At 46.2% G+C, this 25,161-nt stretch overlaps 1 protein-coding gene across 1 annotated transcript; it reads right to left on the bottom strand.

Annotated features, from left to right (window-relative positions):
• Positions 1-786: 786 nt before the first annotated feature.
• Positions 787-25,015, bottom strand: LOC115330539 (methyltransferase-like protein 25). The gene is made up of 7 exons (XM_029992397.4): positions 24,735-25,015; positions 24,424-24,661; positions 19,619-20,129; positions 18,969-19,087; positions 14,568-14,744; positions 2,379-2,525; positions 787-1,587 (listed from the first exon to the last, which is right to left on the bottom strand). The coding sequence occupies exons 1-7, from the start codon at positions 24,965-24,967 to the stop codon at positions 1,483-1,485; spliced, it is 1,530 nt and encodes a 509-aa protein (XP_029848257.2). The 5' UTR covers positions 24,968-25,015; the 3' UTR covers positions 787-1,482.
• Between the last annotated feature and the right edge of the window lie 146 nt (positions 25,016-25,161).

The raw sequence follows: 25,161 nt of genomic DNA, 5'->3' as shown, positions 1-25,161 counted from the left end.
CGACTTGTATTTCGACACCGATGCCAAATAAAGAAACAAAAACATGAACATCTCTTGAAGTGGGAACAAACACGGGAGCGCTTTAAAGGCAGCGTTTAGAAAGCGTCCACATTGTTTCGCAGGATCGCCCGAATCCACAGCTGCCGTTTCGTCGGGTTCCGGCTAGTAAAAGGAAACCTAAATCGCGACAACGCGCTTGCCCTCGTTGCTGCATGCCGACAACGGAACTGCGTTGGGGCATGTCGGAGAAGTTCGAAACGCGTGACCACCGCTGCCTCCCGCAGCCCCGAGCCGGACGCACCACGCCATCAAAAATGGCGGACTCCTGTCTGTTGCTGCTGCGCATGCGCCGTGGAAACTCCGGGAAAGGCTCATTGCTCGCCTGCGATTCCCCCGTCGTCTGCTACAACCAGTTTTCTACAGACCGTTCCCGGCACACCTTTCGGTGCCGCAGCTGGCGTGCACGTTTTGCAACACGTCTATTGAGTTAGGGCGATACATCTGCTAACTTGGGTTAATTTAACATGCAACTACTAAAACAAAAGTACGCCGGCCTTAAAAAAATTTAAAAAAAGCGGCAGAGAGATTTTTGTTTAGTTTTCTTTCATAGGTCTTTGAAATGTTTACTTCGCCACAGAAACAGAGCCGATTTTATTTTACCTATTCAGCCACGTTCTCCGATTTTTCCCATATGGTTATCTCGTTAAAACGGAAATCTGGTGCGCTGTTCGTTGTACTTTTACACAGGAATGTATTAAACAAAGCGCGCGTGCACTTTTTTTTTTCTTTTCACGCCTCCGTATTTACGTGTACCCATTACGAAAGATGGCAGGTAAAGAACGGTTTTCACGCACAGTTCCCACATGTGCGCATCGACAATATAAAAGTCTCATAGATGGTCGATGGATGCCAATCTTTATCGCCAACGCGATATACCACTGACGATGCTTCGAATTGTATGCGAAGCCAGATGCCTCTGCAGCTGCAAGCGCGGGTTTTGAGCCCACTGAGGTACCATAATGGCAGAGATACGTCACTGGGAATCCTTATACACTCTGTTTAGATCAAGGGCGGACCAAACAAAAGGCTACGAGTCACGCGAATCAATGATACGACGCGAGCCCGCCACGTGACCTCGCGATCGGACGCAGCGATACGCTAAGTCTAAGGTCACGTGGTCGCTCACCTGGTACCGGATTGGACGGAACCGCTCGCGGCCTCTATCTTGATCCACCTCTGGGGAGGAACAGAGTTCACGCCACGAGCTCATTCCTTCCAAACCGCGCATGTGCAAAAACTTTTTTATATTTATATATATATATATATATATATGAGTGACGCATATGCGCTAGCCCACTTGAGCTAGCGGACAGCACCGCGTGATGTCGTAGAGATTAGTTCGTGCATAGAATGTCCGAAGTTTTCGAGGTTTGTAAAAACAAAAGAAGTTCTGGCGCATGGGTACTAAAGGTAAACTACACATCAACACTTTTCGCGCGCAGTTTTCTTGACGGCGCAAAGTGCGTAACATCTTGGTGACGTCACTGGATCAAAGAGTCGGACGATGTGGGCGTCTGCAACAGCTTCCTAAAACAGAGAAAGAAAGCAAAATGAAGTAAAAAAAAAAAACAAGTATTTTACGGCAACAGCCGTCATTGGCGAGGCTTCGCAGCGGTTTCCTCGTCAAACTTAGCGGGAAAATCTTCCCGCCAAGTGCAGCGGTAAACTTTTCCCGCTCAATTCACCGTACATTTTCAATGCTAAATTTGGCGAAAAAACATTTCCCGCCAAACACCACGGTGTCACGTGACACCATAACGCTCATCGTGTCGCGGCACGTAATACCATTTCTTCACGTGACGTCATGACTTCATGAGACAAGATGGCGTCAAGTGTCAGTGCGACACCGCATGACGTCATGGTATAGTGTGCACAGCGCAGTGTGATTGAGTTTAGGACTTGTCTGCAGCAGACTGTGTGCAGCGCCTCCCTCGGCTGTCGCCGCACTCTACGTTCACACACCTGCGGCTGCTTACGACCGCCTGCTCTAAAACCTCTAGTGACTTCTGTTGTTCCAATGTTTTATTGGCATAAAAATGAAATGAGCCGCCGTTCGCTTGACTGTAGTCATCTGAGACGGTGGAGTGGCGAGGAAACGGGACCAAAGAGGACAAAGAGAAAGATATAGAGAGGAAGAAAGAGAGTTATATGTACGAGGCTTGTGACCTCTCAAGACGAGACAAGAGAACATATTGGCGCCATCTATCGGGTAGGAGTGGAACACTTGAAGACTCCGTATATTCCATTTTTCTTTCGCCTTTTTTTTTTTTTTTTTTTTTTTTTTTTTTTACGCGACAAGCGGTGGCTTTTACGCTTACCTGTTCCAGGAGGTAGACTAGCCTGTCGAGGAGCACCAATGCTTCGACGCAGGCGGCAAAGGCTATGCGCATCTGCTGGAAGGCAGTCAACCTCCTTAGCTGTTTCGTGTACTCCTCTTCGTAGGCTCGAATTTCATCCGGTGTGATCTGCGAGGTATCCGAGAGATAAAAATAAACGGAAGTGATCGTTTTTGAACCTGAAGGTAGCCACCCAACAAGCACTGTTACATAAAAAAAAGTGCCTACAGTCGCAACATTCTAAATTGCTTTTGTGCTTGTCTTTTTCATTCCGCTACCGTGTCAGATTTAAAATGTTCTATCTCAATCATCTGGTCCGCGTCCTGCAATGTTCCCTAATTCCTCTTTATTATTGCTTGTTCCAGGAGTTCAATCGGTCTTTCCTTTCCTATACCTCCGACTCCAAACGTACACTGCCCGCGTTTCCATGAATGCGATCATCGCGCATCGAATCGAGAAAGGACCATTCGCACGCAGCCTGTCTTCCTACTCCTTCCTCTTCTACCAATCTGCTACCAATGAAAATAGTCAAATCTCGATCCGATGCGCTACGGCCGCATCCGTGTCAGGGCGTTTTCGCAGTTTTCTACAGGGCGTTTCTTGAAACGCGGGCCAAGGATCGCTCACACAAAAAGTGCGCATCGCACAGGAGAAAGCTTGACGTTCTATACTGGTTCACTGTAGGCCGATTTAGGAAAGGGCGTTTCTAGAAACGCGGGCCAAGGATCGCTCACACAAAAAGTGCGCATCGCACAGGAGAAAGCTTGACGTTCTATACTGGTTCACTGTAGGCCGATTTAGGAAAGGGCGTTTCTAGAAACGCGGGCCAAGGATCGCTCACACAAAAAGTGCGCATCGCACAGGAGAAAGCTTGACGTTCTATACTGGTTCACTGTAGGCCGATTTAGGAAAGGGCGTTTCTAGAAACGCGGGCCAAGGATCGCTCACACAAAAAGTGCGCATCGCACAGGAGAAAGCTTGACGTTCTATACTGGTTCACTGTAGGCCGATTTAGGAAAGGGCGTTTCTAGAAACGCGGGCCAAGGATCGCTCACACAAAAAGTGCGCATCGCACAGGAGAAAGCTTGACGTTCTATACTGGTTCACTGTAGGCCGATTTAGGAAAGGGCGTTTCTAGAAACGCGGGCCAAGGATCGCTCACACAAAAAGTGCGCATCGCACAGGAGAAAGCTTGACGTTCTATACTGGTTCACTGTAGGCCGATTTAGGAAAGGGCGTTTCTAGAAACGCGGGCCAAGGATCGCTCACACAAAAAGTGCGCATCGCACAGGAGAAAGCTTGACGTTCTATACTGGTTCACTGTAGGCCGATTTAGGAAAGGGCGTTTCTAGAAACGCGGGCCAAGGATCGCTCACACAAAAAGTGCGCATCGCACAGGAGAAAGCTTGACGTTCTATACTGGTTCACTGTAGGCCGATTTAGGAAAGGGCGTTTCTAGAAACGCGGGCCAAGGATCGCTCACACAAAAAGTGCGCATCGCACAGGAGAAAGCTTGACGTTCTATACTGGTTCACTGTAGGCCGATTTAGGAAAGGGCGTTTCTAGAAACGCGGGCCAAGGATCGCTCACACAAAAAGTGCGCATCGCACAGGAGAAAGCTTGACGTTCTATACTGGTTCACTGTAGGCCGATTTAGGAAAGGGCGTTTCTAGAAACGCGGGCCAAGGATCGCTCACACAAAAAGTGCGCATCGCACAGGAGAAAGCTTGACGTTCTATACTGGTTCACTGTAGGCCGATTTAGGAAAGGGCGTTTCTAGAAACGCGGGCCAAGGATCGCTCACACAAAAAGTGCGCATCGCACAGGAGAAAGCTTGACGTTCTATACTGGTTCACTGTAGGCCGATTTAGGAAAGGGCGTTTCTAGAAACGCGGGCCAAGGATCGCTCACACAAAAAGTGCGCATCGCACAGGAGAAAGCTTGACGTTCTATACTGGTTCACTGTAGGCCGATTTAGGAAAGGGCGTTTCTAGAAACGCGGGCCAAGGATCGCTCACACAAAAAGTGCGCATCGCACAGGAGAAAGCTTGACGTTCTATACTGGTTCACTGTAGGCCGATTTAGGAAAGGGCGTTTCTAGAAACGCGGGCCAAGGATCGCTCACACAAAAAGTGCGCATCGCACAGGAGAAAGCTTGACGTTCTATACTGGTTCACTGTAGGCCGATTTAGGAAAGGGCGTTTCTAGAAACGCGGGCCAAGGATCGCTCACACAAAAAGTGCGCATCGCACAGGAGAAAGCTTGACGTTCTATACTGGTTCACTGTAGGCCGATTTAGGAAAGGGCGTTTCTAGAAACGCGGGCCAAGGATCGCTCACACAAAAAGTGCGCATCGCACAGGAGAAAGCTTGACGTTCTATACTGGTTCACTGTAGGCCGATTTAGGAAAGGGCGTTTCTAGAAACGCGGGCCAAGGATCGCTCACACAAAAAGTGCGCATCGCACAGGAGAAAGCTTGACGTTCTATACTGGTTCACTGTAGGCCGATTTAGGAAAGGGCGTTTCTAGAAACGCGGGCCAAGGATCGCTCACACAAAAAGTGCGCATCGCACAGGAGAAAGCTTGACGTTCTATACTGGTTCACTGTAGGCCGATTTAGGAAAGGGCGTTTCTAGAAACGCGGGCCAAGGATCGCTCACACAAAAAGTGCGCATCGCACAGGAGAAAGCTTGACGTTCTATACTGGTTCACTGTAGGCCGATTTAGGAAAGGGCGTTTCTAGAAACGCGGGCCAAGGATCGCTCACACAAAAAGTGCGCATCGCACAGGAGAAAGCTTGACGTTCTATACTGGTTCACTGTAGGCCGATTTAGGAAAGGGCGTTTCTAGAAACGCGGGCCAAGGATCGCTCACACAAAAAGTGCGCATCGCACAGGAGAAAGCTTGACGTTCTATACTGGTTCACTGTAGGCCGATTTAGGAAAGGGCGTTTCTAGAAACGCGGGCCAAGGATCGCTCACACAAAAAGTGCGCATCGCACAGGAGAAAGCTTGACGTTCTATACTGGTTCACTGTAGGCCGATTTAGGAAAGGGCGTTTCTAGAAACGCGGGCCAAGGATCGCTCACACAAAAAGTGCGCATCGCACAGGAGAAAGCTTGACGTTCTATACTGGTTCACTGTAGGCCGATTTAGGAAAGGGCGTTTCTAGAAACGCGGGCCAAGGATCGCTCACACAAAAAGTGCGCATCGCACAGGAGAAAGCTTGACGTTCTATACTGGTTCACTGTAGGCCGATTTAGGAAAGGGCGTTTCTAGAAACGCGGGCCAAGGATCGCTCACACAAAAAGTGCGCATCGCACAGGAGAAAGCTTGACGTTCTATACTGGTTCACTGTAGGCCGATTTAGGAAAGGGCGTTTCTAGAAACGCGGGCCAAGGATCGCTCACACAAAAAGTGCGCATCGCACAGGAGAAAGCTTGACGTTCTATACTGGTTCACTGTAGGCCGATTTAGGAAAGGGCGTTTCTAGAAACGCGGGCCAAGGATCGCTCACACAAAAAGTGCGCATCGCACAGGAGAAAGCTTGACGTTCTATACTGGTTCACTGTAGGCCGATTTAGGAAAGGGCGTTTCTAGAAACGCGGGCCAAGGATCGCTCACACAAAAAGTGCGCATCGCACAGGAGAAAGCTTGACGTTCTATACTGGTTCACTGTAGGCCGATTTAGGAAAGGGCGTTTCTAGAAACGCGGGCCAAGGATCGCTCACACAAAAAGTGCGCATCGCACAGGAGAAAGCTTGACGTTCTATACTGGTTCACTGTAGGCCGATTTAGGAAAGGGCGTTTCTAGAAACGCGGGCCAAGGATCGCTCACACAAAAAGTGCGCATCGCACAGGAGAAAGCTTGACGTTCTATACTGGTTCACTGTAGGCCGATTTAGGAAAGGGCGTTTCTAGAAACGCGGGCCAAGGATCGCTCACACAAAAAGTGCGCATCGCACAGGAGAAAGCTTGACGTTCTATACTGGTTCACTGTAGGCCGATTTAGGAAAGGGCGTTTCTAGAAACGCGGGCCAAGGATCGCTCACACAAAAAGTGCGCATCGCACAGGAGAAAGCTTGACGTTCTATACTGGTTCACTGTAGGCCGATTTAGGAAAGGGCGTTTCTAGAAACGCGGGCCAAGGATCGCTCACACAAAAAGTGCGCATCGCACAGGAGAAAGCTTGACGTTCTATACTGGTTCACTGTAGGCCGATTTAGGAAAGGGCGTTTCTAGAAACGCGGGCCAAGGATCGCTCACACAAAAAGTGCGCATCGCACAGGAGAAAGCTTGACGTTCTATACTGGTTCACTGTAGGCCGATTTAGGAAAGGGCGTTTCTAGAAACGCGGGCCAAGGATCGCTCACACAAAAAGTGCGCATCGCACAGGAGAAAGCTTGACGTTCTATACTGGTTCACTGTAGGCCGATTTAGGAAAGGGCGTTTCTAGAAACGCGGGCCAAGGATCGCTCACACAAAAAGTGCGCATCGCACAGGAGAAAGCTTGACGTTCTATACTGGTTCACTGTAGGCCGATTTAGGAAAGGGCGTTTCTAGAAACGCGGGCCAAGGATCGCTCACACAAAAAGTGCGCATCGCACAGGAGAAAGCTTGACGTTCTATACTGGTTCACTGTAGGCCGATTTAGGAAAGGGCGTTTCTAGAAACGCGGGCCAAGGATCGCTCACACAAAAAGTGCGCATCGCACAGGAGAAAGCTTGACGTTCTATACTGGTTCACTGTAGGCCGATTTAGGAAAGGGCGTTTCTAGAAACGCGGGCCAAGGATCGCTCACACAAAAAGTGCGCATCGCACAGGAGAAAGCTTGACGTTCTATACTGGTTCACTGTAGGCCGATTTAGGAAAGGGCGTTTCTAGAAACGCGGGCCAAGGATCGCTCACACAAAAAGTGCGCATCGCACAGGAGAAAGCTTGACGTTCTATACTGGTTCACTGTAGGCCGATTTAGGAAAGGGCGTTTCTAGAAACGCGGGCCAAGGATCGCTCACACAAAAAGTGCGCATCGCACAGGAGAAAGCTTGACGTTCTATACTGGTTCACTGTAGGCCGATTTAGGAAAGGGCGTTTCTAGAAACGCGGGCCAAGGATCGCTCACACAAAAAGTGCGCATCGCACAGGAGAAAGCTTGACGTTCTATACTGGTTCACTGTAGGCCGATTTAGGAAAGGGCGTTTCTAGAAACGCGGGCCAAGGATCGCTCACACAAAAAGTGCGCATCGCACAGGAGAAAGCTTGACGTTCTATACTGGTTCACTGTAGGCCGATTTAGGAAAGGGCGTTTCTAGAAACGCGGGCCAAGGATCGCTCACACAAAAAGTGCGCATCGCACAGGAGAAAGCTTGACGTTCTATACTGGTTCACTGTAGGCCGATTTAGGAAAGGGCGTTTCTAGAAACGCGGGCCAAGGATCGCTCACACAAAAAGTGCGCATCGCACAGGAGAAAGCTTGACGTTCTATACTGGTTCACTGTAGGCCGATTTAGGAAAGGGCGTTTCTAGAAACGCGGGCCAAGGATCGCTCACACAAAAAGTGCGCATCGCACAGGAGAAAGCTTGACGTTCTATACTGGTTCACTGTAGGCCGATTTAGGAAAGGGCGTTTCTAGAAACGCGGGCCAAGGATCGCTCACACAAAAAGTGCGCATCGCACAGGAGAAAGCTTGACGTTCTATACTGGTTCACTGTAGGCCGATTTAGGAAAGGGCGTTTCTAGAAACGCGGGCCAAGGATCGCTCACACAAAAAGTGCGCATCGCACAGGAGAAAGCTTGACGTTCTATACTGGTTCACTGTAGGCCGATTTAGGAAAGGGCGTTTCTAGAAACGCGGGCCAAGGATCGCTCACACAAAAAGTGCGCATCGCACAGGAGAAAGCTTGACGTTCTATACTGGTTCACTGTAGGCCGATTTAGGAAAGGGCGTTTCTAGAAACGCGGGCCAAGGATCGCTCACACAAAAAGTGCGCATCGCACAGGAGAAAGCTTGACGTTCTATACTGGTTCACTGTAGGCCGATTTAGGAAAGGGCGTTTCTAGAAACGCGGGCCAAGGATCGCTCACACAAAAAGTGCGCATCGCACAGGAGAAAGCTTGACGTTCTATACTGGTTCACTGTAGGCCGATTTAGGAAAGGGCGTTTCTAGAAACGCGGGCCAAGGATCGCTCACACAAAAAGTGCGCATCGCACAGGAGAAAGCTTGACGTTCTATACTGGTTCACTGTAGGCCGATTTAGGAAAGGGCGTTTCTAGAAACGCGGGCCAAGGATCGCTCACACAAAAAGTGCGCATCGCACAGGAGAAAGCTTGACGTTCTATACTGGTTCACTGTAGGCCGATTTAGGAAAGGGCGTTTCTAGAAACGCGGGCCAAGGATCGCTCACACAAAAAGTGCGCATCGCACAGGAGAAAGCTTGACGTTCTATACTGGTTCACTGTAGGCCGATTTAGGAAAGGGCGTTTCTAGAAACGCGGGCCAAGGATCGCTCACACAAAAAGTGCGCATCGCACAGGAGAAAGCTTGACGTTCTATACTGGTTCACTGTAGGCCGATTTAGGAAAGGGCGTTTCTAGAAACGCGGGCCAAGGATCGCTCACACAAAAAGTGCGCATCGCACAGGAGAAAGCTTGACGTTCTATACTGGTTCACTGTAGGCCGATTTAGGAAAGGGCGTTTCTAGAAACGCGGGCCAAGGATCGCTCACACAAAAAGTGCGCATCGCACAGGAGAAAGCTTGACGTTCTATACTGGTTCACTGTAGGCCGATTTAGGAAAGGGCGTTTCTAGAAACGCGGGCCAAGGATCGCTCACACAAAAAGTGCGCATCGCACAGGAGAAAGCTTGACGTTCTATACTGGTTCACTGTAGGCCGATTTAGGAAAGGGCGTTTCTAGAAACGCGGGCCAAGGATCGCTCACACAAAAAGTGCGCATCGCACAGGAGAAAGCTTGACGTTCTATACTGGTTCACTGTAGGCCGATTTAGGAAAGGGCGTTTCTAGAAACGCGGGCCAAGGATCGCTCACACAAAAAGTGCGCATCGCACAGGAGAAAGCTTGACGTTCTATACTGGTTCACTGTAGGCCGATTTAGGAAAGGGCGTTTCTAGAAACGCGGGCCAAGGATCGCTCACACAAAAAGTGCGCATCGCACAGGAGAAAGCTTGACGTTCTATACTGGTTCACTGTAGGCCGATTTAGGAAAGGGCGTTTCTAGAAACGCGGGCCAAGGATCGCTCACACAAAAAGTGCGCATCGCACAGGAGAAAGCTTGACGTTCTATACTGGTTCACTGTAGGCCGATTTAGGAAAGGGCGTTTCTAGAAACGCGGGCCAAGGATCGCTCACACAAAAAGTGCGCATCGCACAGGAGAAAGCTTGACGTTCTATACTGGTTCACTGTAGGCCGATTTAGGAAAGGGCGTTTCTAGAAACGCGGGCCAAGGATCGCTCACACAAAAAGTGCGCATCGCACAGGAGAAAGCTTGACGTTCTATACTGGTTCACTGTAGGCCGATTTAGGAAAGGGCGTTTCTAGAAACGCGGGCCAAGGATCGCTCACACAAAAAGTGCGCATCGCACAGGAGAAAGCTTGACGTTCTATACTGGTTCACTGTAGGCCGATTTAGGAAAGGGCGTTTCTAGAAACGCGGGCCAAGGATCGCTCACACAAAAAGTGCGCATCGCACAGGAGAAAGCTTGACGTTCTATACTGGTTCACTGTAGGCCGATTTAGGAAAGGGCGTTTCTTGAAACGCGGGCCAAGGATCGCTCACACAAAAAGTGCGCATCGCACAGGAGAAAGCTTGACGTTCTATACTGGTTCACTGTAGGCCGATTTAGGAAAGGGCGTTTCTAGAAACGCGGGCCAAGGATCGCTCACACAAAAAGTGCGCATCGCACAGGAGAAAGCTTGACGTTCTATACTGGTTCACTGTAGGCCGATTTAGGAAAGGGCGTTTCTAGAAACGCGGGCCAAGGATCGCTCACACAAAAAGTGCGCATCGCACAGGAGAAAGCTTGACGTTCTATACTGGTTCACTGTAGGCCGATTTAGGAAAGGGCGTTTCTTGAAACGCGGGCCAAGGATCGCTCACACAAAAAGTGCGCATCGCACAGGAGAAAGCTTGACGTTCTATACTGGTTCACTGTAGGCCGATTTAGGAAAGGGCGTTTCTAGAAACGCGGGCCAAGGATCGCTCACACAAAAAGTGCGCATCGCACAGGAGAAAGCTTGACGTTCTATACTGGTTCACTGTAGGCCGATTTAGGAAAGGGCGTTTCTAGAAACGCGGGCCAAGGATCGCTCACACAAAAAGTGCGCATCGCACAGGAGAAAGCTTGACGTTCTATACTGGTTCACTGTAGGCCGATTTAGGAAAGGGCGTTTCTTGAAACGCGGGCCAAGGATCGCTCACACAAAAAGTGCGCATCGCACAGGAGAAAGCTTGACGTTCTATACTGGTTCACTGTAGGCCGATTTAGGAAAGGGCGTTTCTAGAAACGCGGGCCAAGGATCGCTCACACAAAAAGTGCGCATCGCACAGGAGAAAGCTTGACGTTCTATACTGGTTCACTGTAGGCCGATTTAGGAAAGGGCGTTTCTTGAAACGCGGGCCAAGGATCGCTCACACAAAAAGTGCGCATCGCACAGGAGAAAGCTTGACGTTCTATACTGGTTCACTGTAGGCCGATTTAGGAAAGGGCGTTTCTTGAAACGCGGGCCAAGGATCGCTCACACAAAAAGTGCGCATCGCACAGGAGAAAGCTTGACGTTCTATACTGGTTCACTGTAGGCCGATTTAGGAAAGGGCGTTTCTAGAAACGCGGGCCAAGGATCGCTCACACAAAAAGCAGACATGTACAAGCTACTCAAAAAACGTAATTAAGTTAAGTTACTGAGTATTGGCGTCAAAAGTAATTTGAGTAGAGTAGAAATTACTCAAATAGAAAGGAACTGAGTGAATTACTAATTACCGCAAAAAAGTAGCGAATTACTTTTGAAGTTACTTTGAAGTTACTTTTATATGATTTTTATGGTAAAAAGAAAGTAGAGAGGTTTTGATCCGTTAGGAAAATTGTGCTTGCCAAATAGGAATGGGCTTGTTTTTTTTGCTAACAGCAATGCTTTAATAACTGGTTCTGCTTCTGCGTGCCTAATTGTTTTTAACTTTCTTGTTTGTTTGGTCAGTGATGTACTGCGAATGTGTCATTTGTACTTTGAGGTTTAGCACTGTCTGAGCTTGATTTTTTAGACAATGTTTGCTTGTTTACAGTGTTGCATAAAGTACATCTGAAAAGGACTTGAAGTAAAGTACAAAGTAAATGAGAGGTTATGAACTTCAAGTAAAGTGGTAGGTACACCGGGTGCAATGTACTTGAAGTAACGTATATAAACACAATATATTTCACGGCAAAGTACAAGCACTTTTAACACAATCTTTCATGATGCCCTTTCATTCCCTGTACTGTTTTTTTTTAAGTGCTATGCATTGCTCCAGTGGTAATCGGAGGCGCATCAGTTTTTACAGAAATGGAAGCAAATATAGTATAAGGTCAAATCGCCGCAGAGTAGTTGTTTTACTCTCGCTGATGAGCTATTTCACACAATCAACTTATAAGGCACTTATTCGTTTCGGTCTTACAGCCGCCATTACTTCACTCATAGAAATGACCAGATAGCGTCTCGAAAGAGCGCGTTTTCACACAACAATACCGCCATTATTTTTTTTTTTTTTTCAAATTTGAGCAATGTACATTGAGGTTGGGAGCTTTACATTCCTCGAAAAATCGAAGTACATGCTTCGAAAAATTACTTCAAGTGAAGTACAATTTTTCTAAACAGTAGTACTTTAAGTACCATGTACATAAAATACTTCCCAAGACTGCTTGTGTATTATTTTTTTTAATAAAAATGGTGGGGGAATTACTACAGGTTTGTCGAACGATCTATGAATCTTTGAGGATCCCCAAAGTCTGAGTTTCGGCAGGAAAGACAACGCAAAAAGGCAATCTTTGCGTTGCCCTTGAGCACGCGATTCTTCGAGTACAGCACAAACTACGGGAGCACAAGATGAGTTTCAGAGCAGGTGCTGCATTTCGTTGCCTCCTTTGAGTGAGGATGCAGTGTGTGCACCTCCTATAGTGGGCGAGAGTTTCTACGTTGGGGAGAAGCGGGGACCAGCCCTTTCTTAAAAAGGGTCGAGTCTCCTTGAGCTTGGGGATACAAAGGAACGCCAGTCTTCGGCGCAAGTCCCGCAGTTACTCGGCCTCTCTTGCGTCGTGTCTGTTCGCTCCCCGCGCCTCGTAGCAGTGTTGTTGCAGGGGGGGGGGGGGGGGGGGGTTCTTGTGAAACTTTTGGGAGAGTTTCCGACTCTACAAACAATTTTCTTCCCCTCCCCCCCTTTTCCTACGCCACATGCTTCCCCCTCTTTCCAAATATCAGCTGATCTTCGAACATCTAATCTCCTTTGTGCAGGAATGTTTGTTGATAAGCAAAACAACCACTAAAATTCGAAAGTAATTTGTAACTTGAGTAGAAGTTACTCAAAAAAGTAATTAAAGTAAACTACTAATTACCGAAATAAAAATGTAATTGAAAGTTACTAAACTACTCAGAAAAGTAATTAAACTACAGTAACTTGAGTAGAGTAGTTGAACTACGTACAAGTCTGACAAAAAGTGAGCATCACACAGGAGAAAGCTTGACGTGGTTCATTGCCGAAAGGCCTATTTAGGAAGATTATCACAACATTTGGTATAGTTGGGTTTTTAATTACTTTCGAGTAATTAACTTCTTAATTGGTACCTTTAAACATCTATGGTTTCTATTAGAAACCTTCTGGGCATTATCGAAAACCGCTAGATCAGCCCACGTGACGAGGATGTATGGCACGCGCAGCATTACTTTCGTGCCAGCGATCCTGCTCCCCCGTGGCCAAGGCGCGCAACCAACGTTGCGCAGGACTCTTTGCACGACGGAAGTGAACCCAAGAATAAAAGCTTATTTACGTGTTGTCGTTGAAACACCATAGCGTTTCATTCCGCAGGCTCGCGACACACTTCCTTATCTCGTCCGACGGAGGTGGAGAGGTATTTGCGCACCCTGGGTGCGCACCCTGGGCCACGGGTACGAGCAGGACCGCTGGCACAAAGACGCACCTCTATCGGGGTGCGTATTCGTGCTTTGAGTGTCCTTTTTTTTTTCCTTTTTTTTGTAACTCCATATAATTTTGCGCGTGACTTGTATTTATGGTTTTTGATGATGTCAAGAAAGTTTCCATTTGAAACCATAATTTAAAAAGTACTCATTCAAGAATTATTTAATCTGAACTAATTAGAAACTCAATTTTACCGAACGTTTTTCTAAATAGGCCATTTGGAAGAAATCAAGATGTGACATCAACCTTTATTCTGTGCGATGCGTATACTTTCTGCACGAGCGATTTGGCCCGCGTTTCGAGAAACAAGGCCGTAGAACATTATACGTTACTGCTGACGAACACGAAACGAATTCTGCTTAGGTGTAAGCATTGGATGACACGACCATCTTAGCGGCGAGATTAAAGCCGCTCGATGTGCTAGCGTTTATCTTGCAAGTATCGCCAAATGCGACAGAGCACAAGACCCATGTCTGGACCAAATGGCGGGGCAGCACTGAAATGAGCGGCCCTGGTAGCCCTGGAAAGCGAATGGCTTCGGAGCACCCGCTCGTGGCACGTGCCTTGCGCGTTTCCACAACAATGTTTGGCGGTACTTGTAAGCGTCAATTTTATCGGGGGACTTTAGACAAGATGTTTTGGTGGCGCCCTCCTATGGTTCCCTTTCGTGACGTCGTTACCTTGCGAAAAACAAGTTCGATGGTGTTTGTAATTAGCATGGTGGAAGCTTGAAATCATAGCGCTCTGAAAGCAACACTGCGAACACCGTTAAAATTCAAGTTCTTATATCCCTCTTATTTCCGTCGATAAAAATCCTTTGCTGACGTCATAGTCAGCATTCGGCCAATCGTGGCTGGCCGACCACAGCGACGCTTTCGACCGCGGACGTCAGGTTAAAGAAGCCAGCCGATGCTCCACCTCCAGCGAGAGCTTTCTATCTTTGATAACACCTCGTTGCACGCGCAGTCAAACTCCGGCGCAGTATACCTACCCCGACGTGTCGCAGCTTCAGCTTGTTCAGCGCCCTACAGACGTAGTCCGTAAAGCTCGAAGAGGCTGAACCCAGCTTTCCAACCTTGACCTGATCCAAGGACGCTGCTTCGTCGCCCAGCTTCTCGCTGAGTACCAGTTGCAAGAGGGCGCGATAGAAGAGCGAGTTTGGGAGAACCTGAAAGGAGAGCAGACGGTCGTTCTTGCTTGCGTCATCATGCCCAGTAAGACGTGAATCAGCTCACGTGAGCCTTCGATCTTACTACGACGTTAAGTTTGCTCTTGTCAGGGGACAAGAAATCGGTGATGGCGCACAATCGGGAAAGACCCTTATTCGTACGCAAAGGCTACAAGAAATATAATAGGGAGTTTTAGTAGATCGCTCCGATAAGGATACCCGATGGTTCGTTTCGTCATCGGGTATAATGAGGGATTTTTTACAAACCGTTACCGTGTTCCGCGCACTGCACTACCGGAACCTTCGTAGCATGCTTTTAAGCACGCGCCCGGGCGATACCGTGACCGCGGAGCGCGAGCTTATAAAAGCATGCTTCAGAGACTCCAGAGGTGTGGTACGCGGAACACGATAATGGTTTGCTAAAAATCCCCAAAAGGCACTTTTCGTAAACCGCGTTGTTCCCTCCTCTAAGCCCTCCGCACCGAAGAAGCCAATACTGCGCATGCGCGCCGGTATCGAAGCCGGTCGCAAAGAGCGTTGCGGGACGGCAAAAATCGTCTACGAAAACTCCCTATTCTGGAGGTATCGGAACGGTCTACTAAAACTCCCTAATAGGCAGGAGTTATTAGGGAGTTTTCGCAGACCGTTTTTCCTGCTCCGCTACGCTCTCCGGTACGAAGACGCCACTACTGCGCATGCGCCGCGCGAGCCTCGCCCGCAGAGTCCCGGATATCACAGCGGATTGTGAAGAACGTTGAGGATCAGCGTCTACGGAAACTCTCTATTGTCGTCGAAATTTTATCGAGGAGGGGACTCGAACAAGTGGTGGTGATTTGGAGCAGCTCTTGTAACAGGGAAAAACGGGTTTTGGAGCAAAGACTCCCACTTTGGGAGCAGACAATTTTGAGCTTTCATGTCAGAAAGTTTTATATACAATCTCCGCGAAAGTTAGCCCGTCGATAAAAAGCTGCATTTGTTGGAGCGTTGGGAAACTAAAGTGTTCTGCCTACAGAAGACCTGGCCTGTACAGATATTTATTATTTATTCAACACTCATACGCCGGCAATTACGTAGATGTCTCAATTAACCTATTAGGAGATACTGATGGCGTCTTCAATCTGTGTTTGACGTAAAAATCTGTTTTTGGCTACATTGTAGAGGGTATCACGGTGACGTCATTGCCGAGAGTTGGACATTAAACGGACACTTTTGTGTTGAATGTGTCTCACACTGCCCTCGCTCGTATTCAAGCTGCTGCTGTTCCTTAGAGCAGCTAAGCGGACCACATAGCTACTCTAACCGTTCACAGTGAATAGCGCTAGCTATTCATTGCGATCGATGTAAGCACCGTTCGTACAAAAGCCGATAACTCTTCGTTAGGCATGCGCAAATAATGCATTTTGGGTTCGAAGCAAATTCAGAGTCAATCGTGCTTTTGGCCGAATATTTTTTTAAATGAACATTGAAGGGTTCTTGCGCCTTTCTCCACGCCTTTTACTACCGTTACACAATGCTTTAACAAAAAATCCAGCTGGACTCACAAAGGCTGTCCCTGACTGCCCACTCATGAGCTCTGTTAAATTTAATCAAGCTATTTTTATAGACTGTAGCCTCAGAATGACCAGTACCTATATTGGGATGGCAAGTAAATGACAGCTTTGACATAAAATTAAACATATAGAGAAGCAGCCCAGCCATATCTAATTGAGAGCATTTATAGTTATTCCTGTATAAAAGATATGTTCTTCGATTCTGAATTAAAACACACACACACAAATGATGAGCACAGATATATTTAGAACATCACTGCCTAACATATATCCCTGCATAATGCCACAGTTAAATTTTGAAGATTTTACTGCAATGTAATGTTAACAATCACTAAATTTCCTTTCTTTCTTTCTTCTTATTTAAATACATTAGTCGCGCATGTGCACCAACTAGTTTGAAGGTGTGTTGAAGTCGCGAGGTCGCTGTGTCCGCTCCGTGGATATTGCTTCTCCGCAGTGTATCTCTGCTCGAGGAGAAACGCACTCAAGGGGGCTCCCAAATGAACTTCGACACCTGCTCCGCGGGCATCGCAGTTCGTTTGGGAGCAAATATCAAATAACGTATTATTTAAAACTACTATTACAAAATTAGAATATTCGCCCAGTCCTACTTTTCGCCACATAGTATTTAAGTATATATAAAAAAAAACTTTTTTTTAAATTTTTAGTGGCATCGCCATTAATGTCACGTGCCAGACACTTTCAGTTTCCCTTTCGGGTACAATTCTCTTCCGGTGCAGGCGTGGCGCAAATTGTGCACAAATACAGCCTTTGGAGCAGCATGTAGCAGGTTATTCGTTCTGGCGCAGTTTGGCGCAGCAGTTCCACTACTGCGAGTGTTCACAGTCGCTGGCAGTTAAAGAAACGGAGGACTTGTGCACTCTAAGAAAAAAAAAAAAGGAGAAAAAAGGTGGCAACGGCGCGTCTTCCTCCCTCCTACTGACGCGCCCCCAAGCGGACACGAGAAGAAAGGAGGAACGAGACATTTTCTCCTTCTCCAAGCAGACGGGAGAAAGGTTCCATCCTCCCGCCTCATCTACTTTCGGTTTCGCTTTTCGAGCACGTCGCGGGCGTTGTTTTATAAATGTTGTTGAGTTGATTGAGCTTCACGGCAGTGAATGCCACCTGTAATTCCTTCTCCCGGACCAAACGTGCAAAACATTTCGGTTGCATTGACGTTTTTACCAATAATTTTATCAAACGAGCAAACGAAGACGCTAGAAACAGCGAACTTCTGGAGCAGCACCAGCAGCGCTAAAGCGCGAAACAGATGTACGACGAAACCGTCCGATCCGACGTCCGACCGCGCAATACGACGGTCGGAGGCGAGGGTTTTCAACGCTCTCCGATGCTACGAAAACCCTCTCCCCCCAAGGTCATTCCGGCAGTCCGCACGTCGGATCGGACGGTTTCGTCGTACATGTGTTTCGCGATTAAGTACACTAAGCTAAGATGGCCGCCTCCGGATTACAGAATGATGTTTCGACGTACTTTCGACGTTGACGACGTTATGGAAACCGCGGAAACTGCGTCCAAGACAGGTAGGTTTTGCTGCCGGGTGCTTTCTGTGCTGAGTTCGATCCTGTTTTCCGATGCCAAGTGCCAACCGGCAATCAACGCGGTTCTGTATTTCTGCGTGTCAGCAACATAGCAGCAACATCGCGATGGCAGTGTTGTGCGTTGTGCACAGAACACTGAAATTATTGCCCATGTGACCCTCTGTTCGCGTACCAGTGATGTAACAAGATGAGATGACGTAAACTGACGGGCATTGATGCCGCTGGTCGGGCCGTGATCGGATGGGGAAGGGGGTTGCAGGTTGAAATACCGCTTTAAAAAAAAAAAAAAAACACCCAAAAAAGTTTTTTTTCTAAACGGTTTAATTGAGACATGCAAGTCAAAAAAATTAATTTTACGCAAAAAAAAAAATAGAGCAATATTGACGGCGCGAAACGGAATTTAGTCGGCAGTCACATCCTTTCCGCTTGTTTTCTCTCTCGGCCTTTGGGGCGCGTGGAAGAGAAGTGGATCGGCTTCGCCTTCGCGTTGAGGTGGAAAGAGCGATTGACCATTCCATGACGTCATACACTTTGCACACAGAATTTCAAATAAATCTTTCGCCGTCAATATTGCTCTAAACATTTTTTTTCGTGTAAAATTTATTTCTTGACGGGCGTGTCAAAACCAGACTGTAAAAAAATATTTTCAGGGGCTTTTTAAAAACTGTCCTTGGTACGACGTAACAACTTGATTCGTGATCGGTTCATCGGTGTTCTTATTGGCTAATACCGCAATCTCCCTGGCTTCACCCAGGCGAAAAAAGCTGAGTCACTGGGCTATGAACGCACGCTCGGCGTATCGTATTTCGTGCAAGAGAGTTACTGTGCAAGAACGCGTTCCAGAGCCCAGTAGACAAAGATGGCAGCCCACAGAAGGCGATCATTGGAACGGTCTATACCTGTGCTCATCTTTGTACCTATTTCAAACTTTGTCTGGGCCTGTTCGGCCGAGGGTTTCGAGAGAATTTAAGATTGGAGTCTAATACCGTGCACGGCCGTGCGAACCCTCAACCGAAATGAAATCCCTGAAACCTTTTTTTGAAGCTGGGGCCGTTTGGAAATCCAGTCACTCTTTCACAAACGTGAAAAAACGTACAGACAAAAGAAAACCTCACCTTTTTTTCCTCCTTGTTTCTCTCGGCACACTGAGCTGCCAACATGCGGGCGTTTCGCCCAAGAACGTACTTTCGCTTCCGCAGCGCTCGGGACATGGGAAATCCAAATTGTTTCCCTCCTGAAAGAAAGAAAAACTTAAAACTTGTATTATTTGGTGCGTTCGTTTGAGAGTATCAACGAAGAAATAATTTAAGGAAGGTTGCGTTCCCTGTTGGTCGCAACGAGTGGTTCTGCATGCAGTGGCGACTGCTGCCATACATCCTCAAATAAATACCTCATCTTGACTCTTTTTTAACACCACGAGCCTTGCAAGATGACCCATGACAATTTCCGTGATGTCGCGAAAAAAATAATAGAAACTCAAATGACTGAGTTGCAAAGGACTGGGAAAAGTGTCTCCGTGGGCTCTTTTACGGCTTTTCAAAGCTGTCAAGCTGTCAGACAACAGTTTTCGAATAGTCCCTTCAATACGTGCCATAACTGTTTCATTTTCGATTATGAAAAAAAAAAAAAAAAAATTTACTGGGTGGATGTATGTATGCTAGTGCTTGTACCATATCTGGCGGTAACTTGCGCCATCTACTATAAAAGTGGGTTAGTTGTCATAAGACGTTCAAGATCGGAGCAAATTGACAGAGAAGCAGCCAACCGTTCTGCGGCGTGACGAACTCTTCTTCGGTGAGATGATAGCAACAGCCGACCAGGCACAGAACCTTTGCACGCGGACATCTGACGAAAAGTTTGAGCGCGCTCGTCGCCAAGTCACCGCACGTATGCAGACCGCACAGAATGACGTCATCGATGCCCTCGTCCTCGAAACTTTTCTTCAGCGCCTCGCCCAGATCGAAGTCTTCGTCCACTCGCGCGGTTAACGTCCGGAAGCGTCCGCCGCCGTTTCCCGACGGCGGTGTCGGGCCTTCGTCGGAGCACGACTCGGCACTTTCGTCGGTGGACCGGTCCTGGGCGCTAAGCCTCGCGACTGTCGCGTTCCGAACGGCGCTGGGGTTTCGTCTAGTTCTCGAGGCCCGCTCGATCTTGGAGAAACGGGTCTCGGCTCGATGATTGTTCCCCGCAGCGCTTTCGATGCCCAGGACCGTCATGGCGTGCGCTGAGATGAGGTTGCCGGACAGGTAGCCCTTGCCGCTGCCCAGATCCACAACCTGGAAGGAGAAGGGTGCAGGTTCGGTCTATCTATAGAGATCGTATACATACTAACTATCTAGGTCTATCCTTGCGAACACTCTCGCGAGTATTAAGCAATGTGAAGTCCCGATGGCCGACGAGAGAAAAATGACCTTCTTTTGTATATAGTACACTGTAAGAAACCTGGAGCCCCTATACTTTCCCGTGAACATCACCTGTGGGTGATGTTCACCCACAGGTGATGTTTTCCTGATTCTTTGCGTACACAGTCATGTCTCGTTGGACATCTTCGGGGACGTTGACTGGATAAATTAATGCACTTTTCGTCTCATCAATACGGAAAAGTCCCCTCGTGGACGATTTTTTTTAACCGCCAGCGATCTGGGTCCAACCGTGATGTCCGCGTCTATGCGCCGCCGTTCCAAAGCGGCCGCAATGCGTGAAACTTTCACCTCTGGATTTTTATATTAACTCTAGCTGTCTATTAGATTATTATATGAACTCTATCTGGATTTGTCGCTTAGAGCCTTTAATAGAAAAAATGTACGTCCGACTCGTCGAAGAGTATTACTAATTTCCCCCTTTATGTCAAGAATTATAGGTGCACTCTAGATTTGATATTAATATTAATAATACGTACGCATTCCAAATGCCAAATGCATCGCCTTTTTCTCCGACATACAAATATTGCAAGAACTTCGCGCAACGTATAAACAGTGCGCAAAACTTTTTTTTTTTTTTTTTTGAGGTGACGAGTTTATTTGTTTTTAAGTTCCAAACAAAAGAATTGGAAGAGATGCTCCGGCTCCAAAGTTGCGGGGGGAAAAATTACGTCACTACATGCCCATAAGAAGGAACGCCACGGGTGCCGGAAGTGTTCGGGAGATGGGGGAGTGGCCAGAGCGGCGGGACGAAGAGGGAGGGAAATTTCCCTCTTCTTTCAAAGGGGTTTATTGGCTAAACTTCCCTACAGTCGAGAGACGGAGGCAGCCAAAAGGCAGAGGAAGCCCGTACATCCAAGTGCTGGCTGCCCGGAGTGAAATATGCATGAAATCTCGGGAAGGGAAGTGACACCCCTCCCCCCTCCTCTTCGACTCCCACCAACCCCACACACCTTTTCTCCCTCATTGCGACACCACACAGACATGCACTTTATTCTTATTATTTTTTTATTTTTTTTTATTATCAAGAATGTATAAAAATGTTTCATACAATTTCATAAAAAGCTTAAAGAAAGAAAAGTCACAAAGGCATACATCGTGTTGCCCCTTTAAAATATGATAGGAAGTGTGTCCACGCTGAATTCACTGCGAAACCCCAAATCAGTGTATAATAATACACCGATTCAATTTTTCCGCGAAGGATCTGCCCCTACTTTTAATTAAAATCAAAATGAAAAACAAAAAAACACTACCATGAATGTTTGCTGAACTTGGAAGGAAAGAAGAAAACAAAAATACTAGCTGCGAACATGCCAGGCAGGGCTAAACTTGCACCTCACGTTCTGTCTCCGCACCACCTCAGTTTTACCATAGGCCACATGTCAAACTTAAGCTTGGCGCCGACAAACATGATGTTCTGCCTATTGTGCCTCGGCGCAATAGGCGTTAAGGAAAGCACCCCCCCCCCCCCCCCCTTTTCCTCTTTCTTCTCCGCTTCTCATGTTCTAAAACTCCTTATAAGTTCGCTTTAAACAATACAATCAAATGAGTGATTTTTGTGCCATATATGCTATTAGTCTATTTATATATATAGTTTTATATGAGACACTACTACAAAGAATCTTGGGATAAAGTATAGTACAACATGGATATTCATGTAATCCTGGTAATCGTAACGGGTGTCTTTCAGAGATTAACTAATTATAATGGTTGAAGCAAGCAACTGAAGAAGTTCCATAGTTCTGGAGAGACAATAATAAAAAAAAAAAAGTCTCAACCGTTTTTTTTTTTTCGTTCCGTGTTTCCGGTTACTATGGAAGTTCTTCATCAGCTAGCCTGTGTTTTTACCCTTTCTTAGCTAAAGGAGAGCTCTTTTTTTTAAACCATCGTTTCTAAATGTTTTTTTTTAAGCATGATCTTTTCTCCTTTTTTTTTGCGTTATTTCCTAATTCCACAAGCTTGTCCGTCAGTCCGTCCATTTCTTGCTCACGTGACCTATGCCCGAATTCAGTTTACCTGCCATATTCAGCGGAAAATTTAATGTCACGTCACCTGACGGCACGGGACCTTCAGACCAATTCAGTTTCCTCGATAAATTTAGCGGAAAAATTGAGGTCACATGAGATTCAGTTTCCCCGCTAAGTTTGGCGGGAAAATTGATATCACGTAACCTGACGTCACGTGAACACTAATGTAGTTTCCCCGCTAAATTTAATAAAAAATTGACGTCACGTGTTTTTTTTTTGAAAATTGACGGCATTAATATATATATATATATATATATATATATATATATATATATATATATATATATATATATATATATATATATATATATATATATATATACCGGGTGTTTTTGCGAAGACTTTCAAAAATCCTAAAAATTAGGGCGATTGAAAAAAGAAGAAACTCTTCGGGAATAAACTAACAGCCACAGCGGACGTCAGGAATTACCAAAAACCTACTAATTAGCCAGATAATTAATTAAAACTTGATAATTAACTTTTTAATTAGGGGAAATAGACATATGGTTCCATTTAGAAAGTTGCTCAGCGTTATCGAAAACCACTAAATTGGTCATTTTCAGAAAGACTTTGAGCGCGTGAGACGAGTAGTAGCGCACTAAAGTTACCACTCGTGGAACAGGTACAAGGCTAGCGGTTGCGGTAAGGCGCCCGCGCGATTTTTCCGTCTCTTATCTAGCCCCAGCCTTGTACCTGGTCCACGAGTGGTAATTTTAGTGCGCTACTACTCTTCTCACGCGCCTAAAGTCTTTCTGAAAATGACTGATTTAGTGGTTTTCGATAACGCTCAGCAACTTTCTAATTGGAATCATATGTCTATTTCCACTAATTAAAAAGTTAATTAACAAGTTTTAATTATCTGGCTAATTAGTAGGTTTTTGGCAATTCCTGACGTCCGCCGTGGCTGGTAGTTTGTTCCCGAAGAGAGTTTCTTCTTTTTTCTATCGCCCTAATTTTTAGGATTTTTGAATGTCTTCGCAAAAACACCTGATATCTATCTATCTATCTATCTATCTATCTATCTATCTATCTATCTATCTATCTATCTATCTATCTATCTATCTATCTATCTATCTATCTATCTATCTATCTATCTATCTATCTATCTATCTATCTATCTATCTATCTATCTATCTATCTATCTATCTATCTATCTATCTATCTATCTATCTATCTATCTATCTATCTATCTATCTATCTATCTATCTATCTATCTATCTATCTATCTATCTATCTATCTATCTATCTATCTATCTATATATATATATATATATATATATATATATATATATATATATATATATATATATATATATATATATATATATATATATATATATATATATATATACATTGATGCCATGACCTATACCATACAAAAACTGGATATAGTCTTCTAAACAATTCTAAACAAGCATTATACAATTATAAAAATGAAGGTTGCTGCATTTTTTTTTTCTTTTTGCGATTGATTCGATTTATTTCTCCTGCTCAAATTACGGCCATACAAAGTAAATACCGATAAGTCCCGATTTCACATTCCGGAAATAGAAACCGAATTGTTCACATCCCGTTAACAAGAAACACAGAGAAGTGGAAACTACAGGAGCGAGTACGCAGGATGTCCGTACAGTGAAAACTTCGTTTAGGGGCAACATGCTCGTGCTTGTAGTTTCGGCTTCCGTCGCACATGCCGTGCACATGCGAAACAAGCAAAAACGAAAAAAAAAAAAAAAAACTCTTTTAAATTTGCGTTGCAAGAGTTACACTTTAGTGCAATACACGCCTGTTAAGCAGTGAAGCTGACTTGGCTTCGCAACGCCATCGCCTTTGCAAGGCTTATGTAGCAAGGCAGCTTCGCCGCAGCACACGCCTGTCACGTTGTGGGGCCCACCGACAGCCACACAATCGGATTCTGGCTTTGCCGCAGTACACCAATGCTACGCGTTAAAACACCTTCAAAAAAAAAATAATAATTATAATAAATAAATAAATAAAACAGAAAGAAAAATCATAGAACGGTAAATGCGTTGATCCTTCTCAACTTCACACACTTAAAAAAAAAAAATACTTTTTTTTTTTATTTATTTAAATACAAGTTCCGTATTTGCGGAAAGACTTACGTATCTGGTGTCATGCTGGTCTCCCAGGGCTTTTATCATGTTGCCCATGATCGCCACTTCGTGGTTTTTCTTTCGCGACATGCACCACTCTTGCAAACGCAACTGAGCCTCGCTCAAGACAGCGTCGCATGTGGATCTTGAAATCGCTGCATCCATTTCCGTACAAGCACCTAACGCCGGCAGCGTATGGCTCTTCACAGCTTCCAAGAGCTCAGCAAGAGCGGGGACTTTCTGCTCTCTGAAAACAAATTCACGCCAAATGAGCACCGATCTACCAATTACAAAGCAGTTTTCTGAAAGTGCGGTCTTACTTGACGAAAGTAGAAGCGAAGAATTCCTCCGTCCCGAAAGATGACAGCACTTGGTCAGAGATGCTCAGCAATTCATCCGCGATCGCTGCGTCTACTAGGTTTTCCCAGTGTCGTTTCGTGAAGAAGTCGACCATATGAGCGTTTACGAACTCCTTGTGGATTTCCAAGAAGTCTGCGAGCGCGTTTAATGAGCGATTTAATTTCGGATAACGCAAATCTGGGCCACAAGACATAGCGCTAAGAAACTTCTCTCCCCACGCCACAACCACGCCTGCCGTCAGCTGCCGTCAAAAACAACGCGCGGCAATGATGATGATAGTGCGCGGCGACCACCGCGCTACCTACCCGCGATCTAAACACTCGTTCGTATTTTCAACTAACATTCGCGCCTTCATGAACCACTAATAACTAATAATGTGTATACGAA

Source organism: Ixodes scapularis, unplaced genomic scaffold, assembly GCF_016920785.2.
Source record: "Ixodes scapularis isolate PalLabHiFi unplaced genomic scaffold, ASM1692078v2 PGA_scaffold4__175_contigs__length_147842914, whole genome shotgun sequence".
NCBI classification, from domain to species: Eukaryota; Metazoa; Arthropoda; class Arachnida; order Ixodida; family Ixodidae; genus Ixodes; species Ixodes scapularis.
Note: the sequence above shows the minus strand (reverse complement) of the source record. Positions and strands in the feature narration are given on the sequence as shown.